This window comes from Columba livia, chromosome 4 (genome assembly GCF_036013475.1).
Source record: "Columba livia isolate bColLiv1 breed racing homer chromosome 4, bColLiv1.pat.W.v2, whole genome shotgun sequence".
In the NCBI taxonomy this organism is placed as follows: Eukaryota; Metazoa; Chordata; class Aves; order Columbiformes; family Columbidae; genus Columba; species Columba livia.
Genome location: NC_088605.1, coordinates 32116877 through 32137239, shown reverse-complemented (window position 1 = coordinate 32137239; position 20363 = coordinate 32116877). Strand labels below are relative to the sequence as shown.

Here is a 20363-nt window from a genome sequence, read left to right as displayed (position 1 = left end):
ACAAAGTAATTAAAACATCACAATATTTACCACGTGAAAACTGGTGCCACGGGTTTGCTCTCAGTATTGCCTCAGAGAGGCGATTTTCCTTCAGATCTCCTTGTGCGAAGCTTCTGTCTTTTGGAAATACAGCTGAGAATCAATACCTCTGCTTTATTAAAAACCGAAAGGAGGGCCGGGTAGGCGGTGGAGCGGCCTGGGCGGACGGGCCCTGCTGCCTCCGCCCCGGCGCTGCTGCCGCCTCCTCCCGCCTCTGCGGGGCGGGCCAGGGCGGGTCATGTGGCCGCCGCCCCGGGGAGCGCCGGGCCGGAGCCGGGCGAGGAGGATGGCGGGCCGGGGCCGGGGCTGGGCGCTGCTGTCGCCCGCTGCGCTGCTCGTCGTGGCGGAGCTGGTCTGGGCGCCGGACCCGGTGAGCCTGGTGGCGCGGGGGAAGGGACGGGGTCGCCCCCGGTACTCTCCGGGGAGGCGGAGAGGGGGCGCGGCCGGGCCTGCCCGAGGGCTGGCGGGGCTCCGGCGGGCCGGGCGGGTGTGCTGGAGGACAGGAGGCCACGCGTGTTTTTAAATCCACGGGTGTGAATCGAAGGCGGCGTTGCGCTGCCCTCGCGGACTTCGGAACTTTTAAATGGCCTCTCTGGCCGCCGGGACAGGTCCTGGTGTTTATCGGGGTGTTTGACGAGTCCTTACTCGCTCCTGCCTTCAGTTTCACATACATCTGTAACGTAGATAGTGTAACGTTGCACTGAAACAATGATTTTTTCAAAGCAGAAATTAATAAGAGTTTACTAAAAGCACCCACGCTTTTAAATCTGCTGGAGCTTAACCCAAGGGGAGAAGTGTAGAGCAGGTGGGCTTGGGGTGTTGGGTTTGTTTGGGTGCTGTGGTGGTGGTGTTTGGGGATTTTTTTGTGGGGTTGTTTTGTTGTTGTTGTTGGTTTTGTATTGGTTTTTTCATGACTAGGTAAAGTATTTAAATGTGGGGGCGTTGTGAAGTCAGAGAGAGGGGTAGTTGCTTGGAACAGGCTGATTTCCGTCTCCTGGGCATGCAACAGCTGTTCTGCCTCCTGATGTGCTTTTTATTTGGGAGGCACTCCTTCATCTCTGCAGTTTCTGAATCTCCTCATCCTCTGTGAATATCTCTGAATTTCAAAATATTCTTATCTGGTTAAAAATATTTTGGGAGCACACTACTTGCTGTATTATTTTGTGTTTGCTCAAAGATTTTTCCTAATAAATTATATTGCTCTCAGGAAAACAAGTATGGCTTTGGGGAGAGGCAGACTGTAGGAAAGGCTTTGGAGGACTGTGGACATCTAGATGACCCGTGTTCCCTTAACATCTTATCTATACAGAATTAGGCCCTCTTCTGTGCACCCAATCCCACCCTCCCCATGAACAGCAGCTTCCCACGGCTATAAGCCAGTCTCAGCTTAAAACACCTTCATAATTTTAGCTAAAAGCTTCCTTGGGTGGGGGTGGGGGAGAAGATGCCAGCTATCAGCAAAGTCTGTCACTAGAGCTTGATTTTGCATTTGATTGCACTCAGTACATCTTTGCACTTGCACAATATCCACTGGGTGTCTGGGTTGTGGGTTGTGCTGCTCTGCAGTGCCATGTCGGGCTTGGATATTTTATTTTTGGTTGAGATCCTGGGATGCATCATTTGCAGAAGAATGAACGACGATTGTTGTCTTCTTGTGTACAGCTGGTTGGGTTATTTTCGTTAACAAAGAACATGGAATCTAAATGCCGTGAATTATGTTTTGGTGGTGCAGACTGTCCATCCCTTTAGCTTGCGGGTAGGCACCCTTGGTCGTAATGAGCTTTTTATGCAAACTGTAATTTAAACTGGTTCATTCCCCATTTCTTCAGTCCTGCAAGAGTACTCTTAACTTCTGTGTTCAGAGGGGTGAACAGCGTCGGGACTGCTGCAGTGTGACAGGGCTGCGTTGGCATCGTCCTGCAAGGGAAGAAGAACAGAGAGAAAAATATGTTAGACCAGAGTTCATAGACCAAAAGATGCTGAATAGAACAGATATTTCTTTCTGAAAGGGATTGAGTGCCGTGTCCTTAATCTGCGAAATTATATTTAAGAGATCAACAAGGTCATTTTATTTTTTTTTTAAATATGAAGGTGAAAACCACTGAATATTAAGGAGGGATGCCAGAGAGGGTTCACTTAGGTGTGTATATGTCTGAGAGTAGTGAAGAAAGTGTTAGTGCTGGCATTCTTTAGACAGGAGAAGCTACTTTCAACCTGTTTCACAGTAGTGGAGTCAGGCTAGGTTTTAAAATACTTGCTCAGTACTTACTAAACTAAGGTTTAATTTTCTTTACTGCAGTGAATAATGGCTGTTATTTCTTCATATTCCACCCCCCCAGGTAGCTGTTCCTCTTGGCAGTTTGTTAGCTATTTGGTTCCTTTTCTGCTCTACTATTTTTTTATACATTTGGTCATAATATAAATAATCTGTGCTATTTCAATTTTTTCTTATAATTTCCAGCTTTCCCCATACCGTAGCGCCTTTCTTTCCCATTGTGTTCTCTCTCTGTAAGTGTTTTTCTGTTATGCTGCCACGAATCCATTTTTGTATCATTACAAACATGCGAATTCAGAAGTCAGCAGTACATTATCTAATCAAAATATGCAACCTACTAGTAAAAGGCAATTAAAGCAACAAAAAAAGAGAGCCATTGAACCACCATTCAGGGATAGCTGTATCCCTCCTAGGGTGTTCAATGCATCTTTGAAAAGCAAATTTATAATGACATCCTCCTGTTTGGAGCCAGCTTCTGCTTTCTGGGAGAAAATGAAGCACAAGCTTGTCACATTGGAAACTCGAGGCGATTCTCTCATGCTGGAAGGCTGCTCCTGACTCTCTGTGTACAGCATTTATTGTTCCTCTTCCAGTGTCAAGCTTCTGCAGAAGGGAGGATCTCACTGACCACAGCACTAACTTCATAGCTGCTTATTTCATTCTAGTGATAGAAAGTGCCTGGTGGTTTTTCTCTTGCTGTAAGAAAATTGTTTAGGTGTCTTTTTTCTTTGACCTTGTCAGAAGAGTTTGCTGTTAGTCTTTAGCTGATTGCAAAGGTAATAATTTTTTTGTTCCTTGTTAGAATTTGGTGTGAAAAAAATAAAACCAAAATTACTTGTAGTTTTCTGGTTGTCTTGACATCTTTTTTAAATTACTGCTTATATGCCAGCATATGATCGTTTACCTAAAGAAACTGTTCATAATCTTGGCTTTCTTCAGCTATCTCAAATCAGTGCTGACAGTTTTGGGAGCTGTACAGGTTGTTTGTGGGATTATTGGTTTCTTTAGCTTATTTTATATGAAGACAGGCAAGAAGTCTTAAAATTACTGACATGTGAGGAGGGAACATTGTTCTCTGTCTCCTTTAACCTCCTTTAACTGCCGCTTTACCCACCTCTTTCGTGCCTTAGGTGGCAGAGGACTGACAAGATAAAAATAGCTTCAAATACAAGATTAAAATCTCAGGAGAGAGTGTCACGAGTGACATAACCTTTAGCACCTGAGACATGACTTCAAATCCTCTGAAATCAGTTTGCACGGTTGCCACTTTTTCATCTGTGTACGCATGGGCCATACCAACAGATCACTTGAACTTTCATCCATTTTGGATAATTTCTTGCTTTATCTGTCAAGAAGCATATTTTGACAGCAGATATTTCCCAAAGGTCCAAATCTGTGCATCCATTGCAGTAGGATGTATATGTAATGTCACTTTTGTGATTGATTTTAGTATTGCAGGATGGAGAATTTCACAAGACAGTTAATACTGTTAAGCATTTGCTTGGCTTTGCACGAAGCTTCTGACTTTCGTTGCCTAGTCAGTCATCTGATATTGTTCCCTACCCTCCTTGTTTTCAAACTTCCTCATTTTGACAATTAAATGGCGTCTTGTGTTTGACCTTTGTTCCAGCTCTGCAAGGGCTATAACTGCACTGCAGTGCAGTCTAGGAAGCACAGAGCTGCTGGTCCTATACCTGCGTCCTGCATGTAGGAAAACCAAAATTAATCTCATACTTTCTTGCAGCTACTGGAAACAATACAAAAGTAAGACATGATAACACACAGAAACCAGTCTCACTTTAAAATTCCTCTTGCCAGTTCTAACAAATTACTCCAGTTTCTAAAGTCCATGGCATTCTATAAGACATTGTGTTTTCTCAACTAATGCATTAAAAACAGATAATGTGATTAGCCCAAAGAGAACAGACATTAGTGAGCTTGGTTGTCCCAGATACGTAGCTGCTAGAGATCTTGTCTCAGTTTTTACCGGAGCCAGAAGGTGCTATAAGGACACACTCATAAAGTAATGTAATTAGTACAGCCAAATAGATATTGCCAGTCAAGGGCGGGGGTTGGGGGGGGAATGAATTGGTGGATAGATCCCTATGTATTTTTGTTTCTGTTCTGTCTCCCAAACACTTGTGATTCGGGAGCCTTTGCATGGACTCCAGGCAGAGCATGTGTACCTCTCCTTTTTCCTGGTGGGACAGACTGTGCTCGTAGGAGTCACTGATCTGCTCAGACAGCTCAGGGACCAAATCTGGGCTGCTCTCACCTGGCTTGAAGCACAAGTGCAGCTAGTAGGCATTTGCTTGTGTTTCATTAGGTAAAACATGCAATTATAATTGTGGCATGTTTATACGTATGTTTATGTATGTATGTGTGTGTTTTATGTAATTGATGGGAAGCCACCCTTGCATTCACTTTGACTACACCTAAATACAGTTCTCAAAGTTGCATTTGTAACTAACTGTGCTTGCAGGAGTGAAGGTAACTAGTTTTTAGGTATATTCCTGAAATGCACTTCTCGTAATATTTAACACCAGTGCAGCAGGGCTTTTCCACGCGAAGTAAAAAGTCATGCCGTATAGCTCATTTCTCGGCTGAGTAATTTGCCTGAAATTCAGCATGTTTTCTCTGCCCCAGCTGCACAATGAAGCTTAACACTGAGCGTAATTATAAATGACACTGTAAAATGTGGTTATGAAATGAATGAACAGAACAAACCAGTCCATGCTGAGATGTAAGGTTTCTGAACTAGTGCAAAGAACATGCTTTTGAAGTGCTCTTCATTGAATCGCACTGAGCAAAAATGGGTTTGCATATCCATCGTGAGCTTGTGCTCACCTTGGGCTTCGTTAGGCAAGTTGTCTGGAAGTCTGTCAGACAGCACGGGGAAGCTGCTGTTTGTCCCCTGCCTCTTGTATTCTCCTCTGCACCTTCTCCAAAGTCCCAAGACTTTCTCTTCCTTTGTCAAATCGTCATGAGTTGAATTAGCTGACTATAGTCCTAAAGGTTTAGTTCAAAACTAAGTCTGCTAGAATAATGAAGTGTTTTAACGAAGAGGCTAAATAGTGATGTTTCACTGTTTTTACAGTATGGAGAAGAGTGCAGGAGTAAAATGTACCCTCCTTCAGGACCAACGTAAGTAATCTGATTCAGCTTGTTTAACAAATTACAGAAAAGTAGGGATTGTCAAGCCTGAACACGTTTTTGTTGCAGATCTAGAAAATGCTATTTTGAGGTGGAAATCACCTGTTTTGTCACCTGTTTTTTCAAAGCTGCCTTTAAATTTGAATTCTGGTACTTCTCTTTCAGGTTCAAAGGGAATATACCCACATATGTCATAAATCTTGATTTACCTCCCAGCAAAAGATGGGATAACCTGATGCATGACAAAAAGACAGAGGTATGAAATGCAGAGCTTGTGCTGAAGCTTGCCAGCTATAAAACTGATGTGGCCTTTTATTTTGAAAAAATGGTTTGGAACAGAATACCTGTGCTAAAATTCTCTGGAAGGGACAATATTTCTAGTTGACTTTTTAAATATGATTCTAGACTGAAGTAATTGCTTGAGTAAAACTTTTTTCTGTTCAACACTTGAGCTGACAGCATCAAGCGTGGGGACACTGGTATTTGGGGTGCAGAGGAATGAAAAACAGTGCAGCATAAAGCGGGCTTTCATTTCTCAAAGCTCTTCAGTCACGAGGTAATACAGACTGAAAGGGGAGGAGAACACCAAGGGGGCAGCCTCAGGAAAGTGAAACTGAGGCAGCGTCCCTTCTCCTCTGCACATCCCTGCTGCTTTTGGAGCACTGCGTGAGACAATGCAATGGTGAGGGGGGAGTTAAGAACTTCCTGACTGCTGTTTACACAGCAGAAATAATTTTTAAAATACTCAAGCCTATTTCAGACTACTTGGAATAGCCGTTCTTCTGAAGGTTGCTGAAAATTCGGTTCAGTAATGCTTAATTTCTCAAAAAGGCCAGGGATTTTTGCTGTATCCCTCTTGACTTTGACCTTTCACCTCTGCAAGCCAGGAGAATTCTACTTACACCACACTATTTATTTTAAAAGTCTCCTTTAAACCAGTGGGTGTCGGAAGCTTCAGGTTGCACATGAGACTCTGAGAGGTTTTATCTCTCGTGTACTTTAGAGTTAGATCACAGATTGGAACTCCTGTTTGTGACCATTCACATGTCACAAATGCAAAGCATGTACTTCTATAAAAAATTTACTGAGTCTTTTTGGCTTGAAGGACATCAGTGCTTAAGCAAAGAGCTTTTAATTAACGTTTTTAGAGACAGAAGAGCACAGACTATTAAAATGTGATCAAAGGAGCAGAAGGTGAGGATGGCTTTTTTCTGTAATTGGTTTTCTCTGGTAGAGGGACATGTTGGAACTAATCTAGAAAGTTATCTGAATAAAGATTGAAGAGTGACTCTTTAATGGGGAGTTGGGAGTGTCTTTCTCACCAAGAACACCATGTTTAGCGCTTTCTTTAAATAAGTATTGTTTTCAGCAAAATGTGTTTTTGAAAAGTATGTGAGGGAGTTCTGTTTGCATTCTAGCAATTCTTATGCTGAAGATATTCTGTTCAATGAAATCCCTTGTTCTTTTTAGCTGAAGACTGTGGTCCAGAATATTAAAGATATAGCAAATACCTTCTTCCCCAGTGGCAAAATTGTTGACATAGTGGATAAAAAAATAGTAAGTATTTTCAGCTTAATTATTTTATTACTGTATGCTCTAACTACCGGAATTAGAATGCTACTAAATTTGGCAATTAAGAACTTTATGAGTGATCATTCCTGCACTTCCAGAGCAAAAGTGCTGTTTGAAGAGTTATTCTGGAATTTTGCCTACTTGGTGAACTTTTGCCTTCTTGCATACTCTGAATTGGTCTGAACCATCAAACCTAAAATGCGTGTGTCTCTTCCTCCTCTATTTTTTTTCTAAAATCTTTCCAAGTTTGGGTCAGTCATGCTGGATATTTATGCTATTTAGTCGCTGTAGCAAAACACTTCACTGAAATGGCAAACATGTCCAGCTGCTTTTAAGCAATAGAATAAAATCAGGTTTTGAAAACTGTAGTAAATGTCTTATGACAGGGGCAACTTTGACCAGGCCTTACCTTAAAAAATGATTAGCTTCTGACTAAACTAGGCTTTGGGATAGAATCAGGACAGGGAAAAACTGTGTAGTGCTAGACACAGCATAAGGTCAAATCTGCCCGTCTTCTTCATTTTCAGCAGCTGTAGATCACACTGGCCACACTTCAGTCATATCCCTGTGTACCTGCGTGGGGCTGACGTGAAGGTGGCACAGACAAGTAGTCAAACCAATGGGTGAAAGGTGGGAATTCCCTTAAACACTGACGTCAAGCTCAGTTCCAGTTAAGCTCTTAACATGAGGGAGTCCTACTTCACTCTGTTCTGTCTGTCGCTCCTGACGATAATTAAGATACTGTGCTAATCTCCATTGCTCACATGTCAATATTTTGATAAGTAATAGTTTTTACTTTTCCTTGTTGTCCAAGTACTCTACAAACATCCTCAAGTTCTACAGGCTGCAGGGGAATGAAATACTCAATTTAATAGTTGTGAGAAGCATGAACCTATTGGGGAGAGGTTTGTTTTAAGTAACAAAATAGCGTTAACTTACACAGAAAACATACAAAACTTTTCCTTTCAGGCTCATCTGACCGCCACACTTCCTTATCCTTTCAGTGAAGAACTCCAGGGGATTGCAAATTCATCTGGGATTCCTTTGGGTAATAGTTACAAACGCTTTATTAATGTAGTGGAAAACTAGGAATCCAGACTTGTTTAAAATTAATATGTGTGCCAGGCCTCAGTATAGCTGTAGTCATCTGTGACTTTAACAAATAAATTGATAATTAGGTAGATAAAGCAATAAATTGCACCTCACACTGAATGAAAACAGAATTTAGAGGAGCGTGGCAATAAATCACACAAGCCTCTCATCAGGCTGGGACTTTCTGTAGAGCTGTAGCTTCTCACTCTGGACTTCTGGGAGCTGGGGCGAGTCTCAGCTCCTCTACACCGAAGTGTGGGGAAATCCTTGATTGTCCTTGGTTTCCCGCTCAGCTGTGTCTGCTGTTGACATGCCAAGAGGGAAGGCTCAGTTGAATGCTGGGCTTGCTTTCCCTTGTGATCCTTGCCACATCCTCCTGCCTTCCTTCCACACCTCCTGCAAGCCAATGCCCTTCCAGGTGAGAAGCAGACACTGGATTCTTCCAGAATTGAGACAGAGAAAGTCCATAGACCTGCTCCCACAGCTTCCCTCCTACAGGAGCAGTACAACTGGTGCTGGTCAGCAGCTCTGGATAGTGGTACCTATAGCAGCTTTGTTCTTGAAAGTGAATTTTCTAGCTTGTTTTGAAGTTTCCAGAGGAGCAGGTAACAATGACTGTCAGCTTTCTGGCAGAAGGCCAAGGGATTCTTATCCTTCTGTTTGTCTTTCAGGAAGCTCTTGATTTTGCTGAACTGATCATTTCAAAGATCAAATGAGATTTAAACAGAAATTCTTGAAATAAATATTATAGAATGCTGAACTTTGCAGTATGATTTTTTTCTAATGATTTTTTTCAGTTTGCGGCAAAAGTTTAAAACTATTGAACTTTGTTTCTTTTTGTTCTAGGGGAAATTGTTATTTTTAACATCTTTTATGAAATTTTTACTGTATGTACATCAATAGTGGCAGAAGATAAAACAGGTAATACAACCCAGAATGCTGTTAACAGTTTTCTGTCGTGTAGGGGAAAGTCCACCTCAATTATACAAACATAGACCTTCTCAACTGCAGGCCAGAATGTCTAGTAGAAGAGACTAAAAACAATGATAATAAAAGTATATTCCTTGAGAAGGGAATAAGAGATCACAGGTATCTTAGATTTGGCGGGGGGGGGGGGAAGAAAAATACTTTGAAAGACGGTTTAGTTTAGGTTTTGTTGAGGGGAGTTTGTTGTGTTGTTTGGGCTTTTTTGGTTGGTTCCTTTGGGGTTTTGTCGCTTGGGTTGGTTTTGTTTGTTGTTTTAATAGGTAGCATTTGTTTTTCTAGGGGAAAGTAACACCAGCCAGACACCTGATACTTTCTCAGTGCCCTGGGGGATTCTAGCGCAATCCATTTTGCATCTAGTTTCTGGCCATTGCATATGTATGGCCCTAGAGAAAGAGGACAGTCTGCTTTAAGAAAAGAGACTCTCCTTCTCGTACTCGGTTCTGCAGCCCTTGTCTGCACCAGCTTAGGAAGTTTCTGAGGGATTCTCAAGGGAGGTTACAAATGTCTCACTTTTTGAGGAAACTCAAGGTATTACCATTGCAATAAAGTAATGTGGAAAGCATCTGAGGCGGAGATGAACAGTAGTTTACAAGGTTACTTTGTTTCAATTATGGCAAAAAAATTCTCTGATCCAAAACACCCCACCACTTTTCTGTGCTTATAAAAGGGCAACTAGACAGTTGTATTTTCCCTGCTTACTTTCCCAGGTATTTTTCCTACTTACTCGTTTCCTGGTTTTCTACCCTGAAATTTATGTCTCTTTCTTTAGAAAATGGTATTTATTTATGTGTTTACTTATTGTCATGTAGGGAAGCTGTACCATGCCAGAAACTTGGATTTTGGACTCTTTCTCGGGTAAATACTTAAACTTGTGCGTTCTTAGTTTTTAATTTATTTGTTAAACGCAGATCAAAACCTAGCTCAGCTTGAAATTTCTACATGCATTCCTTGATTCTAAATGAAGAGCTGGATGTTTGTAAGCCTGTGACATGTAATTCTGCATTGCATGTTGTGCAAAGAGGCTAAAACAAACAAAAGGATTGTCGCTGATCTTGGTCAAACTGCTCCGAGCATGTTGGGAATGACTTCGTAAAACAGTTGAGTTCAGTGTTACTTAGTGTTTTCTCAGCTCTAGATAAAACTGTTTTGAACCAAGGAATGGTCTACCTCACCTTATCTCTGAGGTGCGGTATATCTTGTTCTTTACACGGTGGGACAGCAGCATCAGTTTTAGTGAATGCAGTGAAATGTGGATTGGTTTGGGGCTTGATTTTGTGTTTGCTTTTTTTCCCATATTACCCCCTAGTTACTGTGCTGTCCTCTACCGCCCCTTCCCATCATTCACCATTTCTGCTCAGAAGCCAGTGATTTCTGTTCCAGTGATCTAACATAATCATTTGTTTGGATACAGACTCTGTAGTTTGTTGCCCAGCACTGGATTATCTTTTAGTTCTCATGTCATACCTCGTGATCAGGTAGTTCAGTGCTTCCTTTAATTATCCCAGTGTGTTTTGTAATGTCACTCATCCAGACAACTGTAAGTGCCCAGGTGGAATTTAAATATTCACCTTTGTTAAAATTCTTACCTCCTATCAAAACCTCAAATGCTGTCAACTGTGACTTGCACCTGTCCCTTGTTTTGGCTTGTGTTGAACTTCTCACACTTGTCAGAAATACAGGGAACATGCTTCCTGAAAATGAAGGCAACTTTTCAAAGCTCTTCCTAGAACCTGGATTGTTTCCAGACAATTGAGTGATTGGCTAAGTGTTCCTAGCACCCTCTTGTCTACAGACTGTTCTGGCTTATCCTAACTAAAATTGGGACTACCCTTTGTGTGGAGCAAATCCTATAGTATGTGGTGTGTTTTGTCCCTTTGAAAAGAAAGAATTTGAGGGAACCAGCTCATTCTGCTCTACAAGCTAGGGATGCTTTCAGGATAGGGTGGGTTTGTGTCACAGGCAGTACCCGTAGCAGCCTCCATTTGCCAGCGGCAATAGGACAAGGATGTGTGTTTGAAACAAACCGGCTGCGGTGGTGGTGCTGTTTAATATTGAGTAGTGTTTGTGCTCTTGCTTTGAACGAAACTTGGTGCTTTCCACTGGCTGTGTTTAGATTTCCTCATTGTCCCTCGCTTGTGCTGCTCAGGTAACTACTGAGCAGTGGTGTTGGTTGACATGAGTAAGATCAGAGGAAATCTGAGTGCTGTGAGTTTTAGAAGCTGCTGAGGGAGGGAAGTTTCAAATGCTGTACTGTCTTCTGCAGGTGGGATGTTAAAAATAATTCCTGGACTGTAACTCAGGAACTGAAGCCCATAGTGGTAAACCTGGACTTCCAGAGAAACAACAAAACAGTATTCAGGTCTACAAATTTTGCAGGATACATAGGCATGGTGTCTGGAGTCAAACCAGTAAGTATGGGGAGGGGGGGCTTGTCAATTTGTTAATAATGCTTCAGACTTTACTTGTAAGATGTAGATTTTCCCGCTTTCATCCTCTGTCTTGGGATGGTTTTTAATAAGTGATCTCTTAATTGTTGTGGTGCACAGTATAGCTATTTGAAGAAAGGTAAAAGAAGACAATGCTGCACTCTTCCTTGTTAGAGGAGATTTCTTAAATAAAATATTTATGTTTGGACAATTCTTGAAAACAATGCTGAATTCTGAATACGAGCAGGAGTGAATACAAATAACTCAAGTGGTTGGAGTTTCTTGCCAGCAAACAGATACTGCTGTCATCCCAGAGGTGAAATGGTACACTTGGGTTATTTTACTTCTTTCTCCAGTCCTTTTTGGAAAAGGAGTCGTACATTGCAAGATTGTTGTGGGGTTTTTTTTGTTTGTTTTGCTTGGTTTGTTTTTTTTAATAGGCACCTGAAATCTGGGTTTTATCTATGTCTTAAAAACCAGCAGTACAGAACTATGCCCGGGTCTCCAGCTTACCGCAACTGCTAAAGGCTTTGCCTTTATCCTCTATTATAGGTGGCCCTTTTCATAGTAGAGCATTTCTGGCATAAATCCCTGTGTTTATTTTTGACTTCTGGCCAAATAAATTGGGAAGAGTCCATTCTGAAAATGATCCAGAGTAGGTGAATTCCACTTTCCTCTGAAAGAAACACTAGTTGGAGAAGACTGGGATTTACATTTGAATTGCACTTTGTCAGCATGCATTGAACTGTGTACAGCTGCATGCCCACGTGAACGGCAATAACGCATCGGGGTGTGCTTAGCACTGGGACTTAAACATCTGCCTTCAAACTAGAATAGTACTGCAAGGTCTGAGCAGAAGTTTACATACATCGGGGAAAGGAAAACTGGTAATTCAGTGATGCAACAAGGGCCAAGAGAAAAATGGCCCCATTAGCATTAGCATAAAAGCCTGGTTTGCTGGATTGCTGTGCCTGGTCAGAAAACGAGGAATTATCATTTCTACTTACTCAGCCCTTGATAAATTAGTTTCTTCTCTGTGTGGGCTTGATCTTACAGACCATTACACAAACAGGAAGAGTCTAATGAACAAGAAGCTCAATTGGCATGTGCATTGCAATGCTGCCTCTTGTTTATTACTGGTATTAATGGGCTGGCGATGGATGAAGCTTGACTTGTTTAATGCTTTTCAGGACTTGTTCACTCTGACAATGAATGAGCGTTTCAGTCTTGATGGTGGTTATATTGGTGAGTAATGCTCATTTCTTCCATTATTTCTGTACAAGTCTTCCAGACCTTGGGCCTACCAGTTACCTTAATAAACAGGCACACAAATGGTAAAAAGATGCCAGATGAGTAAGATAAAACACAGTTCATTTTAAAGGCTGTGAAAGTTTGCATAGCATGAGTGAACCATCTGAAAACAAATTATTGTAACCAGTGATATTTTGCAGGAATCTTCGAATGGTTTCTTGGTAGAAGAGATGGTATGTGGATGGGCTTTCTTACCAGAACAGTATTAGAAAATGCTACAAGGTATTCCCCGCCCCCCAAAATACTCTGCTGCTTTAATTTCCTTTGCTTCCAATGGTAATGAACACTTTGTATCTGATGATACAGGTTATCTTCCTAGAAGCCTTAACATTAAATACTTCTCTTCTTAAAACTGCTTAAATTGATTTATCATTTTTTTTCCTAATGAACTTGTTGGTATCTGAATGTAAAAGCATTTTACTTCAAAACACATCCAACAGGGAGTAGTATATTCTAGGAAGAAACAGAAACAAAACTCTCATGCAGTAAATTAATTAGGTGGAATATAAGACTACGGCATGTTATTCTTGTTTTAAATGTAGAAAAAGTGCAAAGAGGACCTCCCAACAACCATACTTCAAGTACAAAGTGAGTGGAGGAGCTTTGCTTAAATGTATTCCTTCAGTGTGATACAATGTCCTCACGTGTGCATGAATAGGGAAGAAAGGTGTAACTACCCAAACTTTTCCTGGGTCTGTGAAACTCATTCTTCAGTACTTGAACCTTTTACAGCGTTTAATATTCCAACACTACTTTGTTATCTGCAGTTACCAGGATGCAAAAGACAAACTGGCAAACACAAGGCTGCTGGCTCCAGCTTACTTTATACTGGGTGGAAAAAATTCTGGAGAAGGGTGTGTGATAACTCGTTCCAGGACAGCTACTCTGGACATCTGGGAGTGAGTATGCTTGACCTGGCACCCAGCTTGGCCTTCCAGACAAGGACAGGTTCCACCAGTAATGGTGTCCTGTTCCTTCTGACTTCTGTTGTGCAAGAACACCATTTCTTTAGCTTTGTTAAAAAGTATCACAGCAAGCCTAAAAAACATTCTGCTGTGTATACTGTGTATGTACTTACTATGTACTTAGAGAAGCAAAACACAAACATATGCCTCTTTTCCAGCCTTGATATCAAGAAAGGCACATGGTACGTGATAGAAACAAATTATGATCGCTGGAAGCCTCCGCTAGTCTTGGATAATCGCAGAACACCTGCAATGAAATGCCTGAACCAGACAATGCAAGAGGTAAACATCCTCCAAATACCTCACCTTGCTGTTTTGAAACAGTTACAGCACGGGCCTGACAGGGCCAGGAGTGTTCAGGGAATTTGCAAGCTCAGCTGTAATGGCACAAGTGGCTATAACGTTTTTTTGACCATTTGTCTGTGCTTCTGGGTAGTAAAGTGCCAGCTGGCTCTTTACACAAATGTTTTTTAGTTTCAGGCTTTCTCTTCACCTAGGTGGGTTTCCTGCAGGTGTTTTCTGTGACTGCATGTGCAGGGGCTTAAACCTGGAGATACTGTGAGAGATATTTTCAGTGTTTCCTGGGCTGTTCTTATCACCAGTGAAATTCAAACACACACTGTCAGGCAGCAAACTCTGACACTCAAGTGTCCCATGCTGTACTGAGATCTGGTCTGTTCAAGTTTCTGCAACCCATGTTCTTCCCATCTGAAGATGTATGGGTATCATGTACTCTTAAAGCTTTATCTGATTATCTGAGCGCTAAAAAGTTACAGTTCTCAGCCTTTACACCAACAGGTTAATGTCCATTAACATCAATGTATTATTTTATTTCAGAACATCTCCTCACCAGCGATTTATGATGTCCTTTCCACAAAGCCTGTCCTCAATAAGGTAATGCTTCTGTTTCTGCAGAAAGTTTAGAGTGGGGACAGACCACTAAGGAGGAGGTCACAGTGGTACATTCAAGGGTGTTTTTGAGGTGTAAAGATGCATGTAAAACCAAAACAAATACCATGTTACTTTGTAAAAGTAAAATGTAATTGCTTTCCAGCAATAACAACAAAAACAATAGCTGTTTTCCAAAGGCCCTACAGCTTGAAAACTTCGAGTAGCCTTATCCCTTTCCTCATAGCTGGCTCTGGTTTGAGACAGCATTTACACTACAGACATCTCAAGGACACTTCTAACCTGAATTAACTTGTGATATATGCCTTTATAAGCAGCATGAAACAAGTTAATACACCTCATGGTTTAGCCTTGCTACAGGTACATCCTTCTTGCAACAGAAGGTGTTTTAGTCTGAACTGGGGTGAGAAGAGGTTTTGAATGTTAAAATTTAGTTACTGTATTGAGCAGAGGCAGCATTCTTGGCTGCAGACACAAGCTACTCATATTTGCATGTTGTTGACTAAATAAGCTAAATGCTCATTTTAGTTGAATTCTTCAGCTAGTATCAGAGACAGTTTTTCACTAATTGCTGTAATGAGGCTCTCTTTTTTTTCTGTCTCCCACCTTCCCGTTAGCTGACTGTGTGCACAACGCTGATGGAGGTGGATAATGGTCACACAGAGACATACCTGCGGGAATGCCCAGATCCCTGCAGCCCATGGTAGTCCTGCGCCTCTCCTGTGTTGGAAGCTGCTTGTCTGAATTGGAGGTCCTCCAAGAAAAGATACTTCTGGACAAAGATTCCTCAGTCTAACTCTTTTCTTCAGAAATCTAATGGCTATATAGAAATGGCAATGAGCTTCTAACAACGGAGGACCCTTTCTCACACTGGACTTTCTTGCTTTCTGATCAGCAGTTCTGCTGACAAGAAATGTGTACTAATTATGTCTGGTTTGATTTCAGCCATTTCTGCCACGAGTTCAGCAGTTAGCTCTAGATCTCTTCAGTCCTTACAGTATTCTTGGTTTGGTGTGTTGTTGGTTCGTGGGTTTGTTGTATTTTGTTGTTTCGTTGGGGGGTTTTTTAGATTAAGATACTTCTAGAGCACATGCAAGTTAAAATTGCACCTACCAAGCATGAAAAAGAATTGGGTATTGGAAGGCCCCTGTGACAGTACAGTTCTGTTTGTCTTTCCTTAGCACTTCAGATGGACTGCTACTGTTCTGGTCCAACATCAGGATATGTCTAAGATGCCCTGTTATAAAATAACCTACCAAGTGTCATATCTAGTGACAGAAGTAAGTTCTTGGGGAAATACCAAAAACAAGATCTGAGCCAAAAAATTATATATAGATCTTTTGCTGAAGCTCGTTCTTGGCCTGTTCACGTTTTTTTTTTTAATACAGATTATTCTGTTGTCTCAAAAAAATAAATACTAATACAAAAAATATTCTTAAGAACTACTTTCTTTGACCGAATTACACATGCACTGATGGCATATGTCAGTGGAAGTCACCATGCACATTGCACATAACATAGCAGAAAGGGCATGCACTTCCAAATAAATAGGCTGATTTTAACAGTGTCTGGAAAACTGATTTCTTTCTTAAACTGACACTTAAAGCTATTACTGTAACAGGAATTAGCCAGCTACTAACAGTGATTGGGTTGTTTGGGAGGATTTTGGTTAGCTGGTTGGTTTTGGGGAAGCGGGGGAGGGAAGCCAAGTCAGACTTTAGCTGGAATTCAAATTAAGAAAGTAAGGGTCCTTTAGAAATAGAAGGATAGGCACCCTAATATCCTAGGAAGCAGATGATGTAGAAGGCAGCAGTGTTACCTGTGTCGCTGTCTGCATTGCTGGGACTGATTTCCAGTGCCAGCTCTTGTGTTTTACAGCATTCAAAGAGGAGGCACTGCAGAGTGGGCTTAGGGGCTGTTATATGTGCTGGTGCACTTGTTATCTTAACCACCCTGGGAAGGAGAAGCTGTGCTTATTCCCACTGAGCTGTGAACTTAAAGTTGCCACTGGTGTAAGGGAAGTGTTTCCTGTCTCTTTGTTGTCTGCAGAGATGTTATGGGATAAGGACACCTAACTAAAACCTGCACATTTGTGACATCCAGTCACAACAGGATTCTTGATGTCCAGGACATGCAGAATAGAGGACACTGTGGTTTTCTGTTGCAAACAGTAAAGGCTGCTATAAGGTGGTTTTGTTTTGTTTTTTTGGGGTTGGTTTGTTTGTTTAAATAATGGCAAATTTAACACTAAGAAGTCTACAGAAGAGAAAACAAGTTATTACCCATAAATCTGAGATGCAGAGTCAATTTTCGTTCAACTGGCTAAGTTTTATTTAGTGTTGCTTCCTTTTCTAAAATATTAAAAAATGATCTTTAATCATCCCTTGTTTCAGTAACTAGGTTACCAGCTTACAGCAAACTCTGTTTGTATTAGAGGCTCTTCCTGCCTCAACACTGGAAGAAGCAGGGACAAAAGGAATGCTATTTGCCCAATAACTTTAGCAGCTGACAACGAAACATGGCTTCTGGTTGAAGCAAATGATATTCCGGGCCGTAGAACAGTGCCTGTAGTAGCACAGCAAGGAGCAATTGAAAGGTGTGCAAAGCACAGACACGTTGAGAGCACACAGAAATCAGTATCCCGCTATTTAAACTGACATGAAAAAAAAAAAAGGACTAGTCTAGTTACACATGATATTTTATTTTTAACTGAAGGATGCAAGATGTTAGCATGGCTGTGCTACCGGAGTCCATTTTTAATCTCACTTGTGAATATTGAACCTATGTAAACTAAAATCAACGGAGCAGTGTGATTTAGATTGGGGAAGAATGCAGATATAGTGTGAAATGCAGCTTCTGGGACATTCAATTTTTATATCAAACTGTTAAACCAAGACAAATGTTACAGTCCGTACCATGAAGGGCACATCATACGCTGCTGAATTTGCACCTTGATCTGGTGGGGGGTTGTGCAGGTTTATTTGGAATTAGTTGCATAACAGCCATAATCAAATTACTTTGTCATTTAAAAGTAAGTAGGAAGTTTACTTGCTTGGTTACTCCTGTCCCACTTTAGCGTATGTGAAGCAAGGCAGCGTAGACTATTTACAGTCATTAACTAATGAGCTTTCAGTATGTCACTTGTGCAAGGCAATCCACATTTCCACACTGGAAATTCCTTTACAATTGCAAAAGCACAGCTAAATCCTGTGGAATTCTGTCCAGAGCCTGAGTGCCTGTGCCTGCTACTGGCGGAAATAAACAAAGCTGTTTAAAAACAAAAAAACACAATAACTGTGTCTTACTGTGTCTGCCTTAATATAGAAAAAGTGATGAATGTAATTAATTGCATATTGATTTAACCTTCATCTGTAAGCTCTGAATGCGCTTGTTCTGAAGGTTTTCCCAAGTCTGACAAAAAGTTTAGTTTGGTCTTGTTACTGATAGAGACATCTGGTTTTAACATCAGTTTACTGCCCCTTACCCCCCCGTCCCACCCCCTGCTTCTGCTGCCATAGGCATTGTAATGGAAGCTAAGATCAGTTCACTGAAGAAATGTGTACAACTGCTTGCAACTTTGGGATGTAATTTAGCTTCCTTTAAAACAAAACAACAACAAAAAACACAAAAAAAATGGGGTTGTTTCTCCATGTTCATTTGCTCTACACATAGTTGAGGTACCTCACAAACGCTGAGAGGTTCTTTTAATTTGGTTTGTTTTCTCCCCAGGTCAGTAAGCAATCATATATATTTTCTCTTTTAAGTTTAACAAGGAGATGTTTGTAGCTTTCCTAGTTCTGTTGTGAAAAATCATCAAAATGGTTGGTTGAAAAAAAAATTATTTATGTAAAGGACAAGACAAACATTTTTATTATTACTGCATAGTCTAGTTCTGTGAAGAACAACCTCATTATTTTAACTTCCAGCAGATTTTTACTGTTAATCTAAATAGAAAGAGTTAATCCAGTTTATTCCAAATGTGATTAAATAAGGCGTTGCAGGAATGACAAAGCATTTGTTTGGGCACTGCTGTTAAAATGCAAGACATGTCAGTTTGCCAAGAAAATTTATCACCTCTATAATTTAAGAAGCCTGTGCGGTGAAGCCCCACAGCAAGGATGGCATCTCCTGTGTCAAACAGCAAAGTGTTGGCATCTAGTGACGACAGGAAAACCCAGCAAAGGAATTGATTCTACCAAAATCAAGCAGTGGTTTGGGGATGCACGTGCAAGTGAGTTTGCATTACAGTCAGTTGTTATATGTTAAGGCTGCTTCGCTTAGGAGCAAAACTCCATAGCAGCACCCACAGGTGTCCTGCAAAGTACCTGCAGGAAAAGCAGCAAAAGTAAATAAGGCTTGAGCTGGAGCAAGTAGGTATGATGGCCTGTGGACTGATAGTTGAGATCTTAAGGCAGGCACCACAGCTCACAACAAAACACTCCTCCTGCACAAACACCTGTCCCACATTCACACAGCCAGCTCTTCAGGCTGCAGGTAGAAGGAGAAAGAGATGAACAATAAGCTCAAAAGCTTGGACTTCACCTTAGTGGCAACAGCAAATGACCTGCTTAGGGCACGGATCATCAGCTGGACTCTCTTCTGCTTTCTGAGGCCCAGAAGTGTTGGTGAGCAAGGCATACCCAAGATCTCTGGGCAGCAAAATGTCTCATCCTCTGCACCAGAGGAACAAGATGAGCCAGAAAGAATAATGCTTAGTCAAAGCAGTGGCAGAAACCACAACTTGCCTTGGAAAGAAATCTCCAGATATTTATGCATTTTTACAAGAAATTGCTTTTGACAGTTAAAAGAGTCTGGAAACACAACATACCAGCTGGCCAAATCAAGAAGCAAGCAGACCATGCAGTTGTTACCTACCACTTTTTCAGAGCATCATAACTTGCAGTATCAAAGATTTTAAAGGTCTTTCATAGCTCTGTTTGCTCCCACACTCTGTTACTTGGAAGAGAGGACAATAATTATAAAGGAGTTAGTCTGTTTACGTACTGAGAAGCACTGTACTCAGGACACTTTATGATCGACAGTGAATCAGCTCTGAATTATGTTAGTTGTATATAGGACAACCTTCCTCAATCTAATTTGTTTTGCAAAGTTCATTCTCCCAGCTCCGGGGTTACGCATGAGGGACAGAAGAACCTCAGTAGCAAGGCTACCTCTGTCAGATATTCTGTATTTAAGGTAACTTCAGTCGTAAGGTTTGCTTAAAGTTTTCCGCTATTAGCCTTGTCTTTAATCTTGCTAAGCTTTCTCTATTAGGCAGACACCCAATGTAGAAAAAAAAATCATCCCTAGAGTTTTCCCTCTTTATATTTCAGTGAAAATGGTTCGTCTCATTAAGAAGGATAAACAAAAGCATTATTTTCTGGCTATAGTAAAAAAAAAAAAAAAAAAAAAATCACAAATGTTGAGTTGTAGCAGGTTTTAAAGCTGAACTTCAATTCAGGTACCTGGAGGTGTTTGGGTTAGACACAGCATTTTCTCAGGCTACACCCACCATCTGAATTACATCAGTATTTAAACCTTTCAGTAGTTACATATTATTTGCATCAGTTTAGTTCCCGAAAATGCTACATCTGCATCCCTTCAAGAGGTGTATATGCACCATCTCCTGAGAGC

The 20363-nt window shown here is 41.2% G+C and overlaps 1 protein-coding gene across 1 annotated transcript; it reads left to right on the top strand.

Annotated features, from left to right (window-relative positions):
- The first annotated feature begins 212 nt into the window (after nucleotides 1-212).
- On the top strand, nucleotides 213-16161 carry ASAH1 (N-acylsphingosine amidohydrolase 1). The gene is made up of 14 exons (XM_065061100.1): nucleotides 213-409; nucleotides 5412-5458; nucleotides 5633-5723; nucleotides 6938-7024; nucleotides 8009-8087; nucleotides 8978-9052; nucleotides 9928-9973; nucleotides 11382-11526; nucleotides 12735-12789; nucleotides 12996-13077; nucleotides 13623-13754; nucleotides 13979-14102; nucleotides 14658-14714; nucleotides 15347-16161. Exons 1-14 carry the CDS (start codon nucleotides 278-280, stop codon nucleotides 15434-15436), a joined length of 1242 nt encoding a protein of 413 aa, XP_064917172.1. The 5' UTR covers nucleotides 213-277; the 3' UTR covers nucleotides 15437-16161.
- Nucleotides 16162-20363: the final 4202 nt, after the last annotated feature.

What these genes read in the sequence shown, in the direction of transcription:
- ASAH1 (XM_065061100.1), top strand. Translation starts at nt 278, where the DNA reads ATGTGGCCGCCGCCCCGGGGAGCGCCGGGCCGGAGCCGGGCGAGGAGG. An exon ending in TGCATGACAAAAAGACAGAG is followed by an intron (nt 5,724 to 6,937) that starts GTATGAAATGCA and finishes TGTTCTTTTTAG; the next exon opens with CTGAAGACTGTGGTCCAGAA. An exon ending in GTATTAGAAAATGCTACAAG is followed by an intron (nt 13,078 to 13,622) that starts GTATTCCCCGCC and finishes TGTTATCTGCAG; the next exon opens with TTACCAGGATGCAAAAGACA.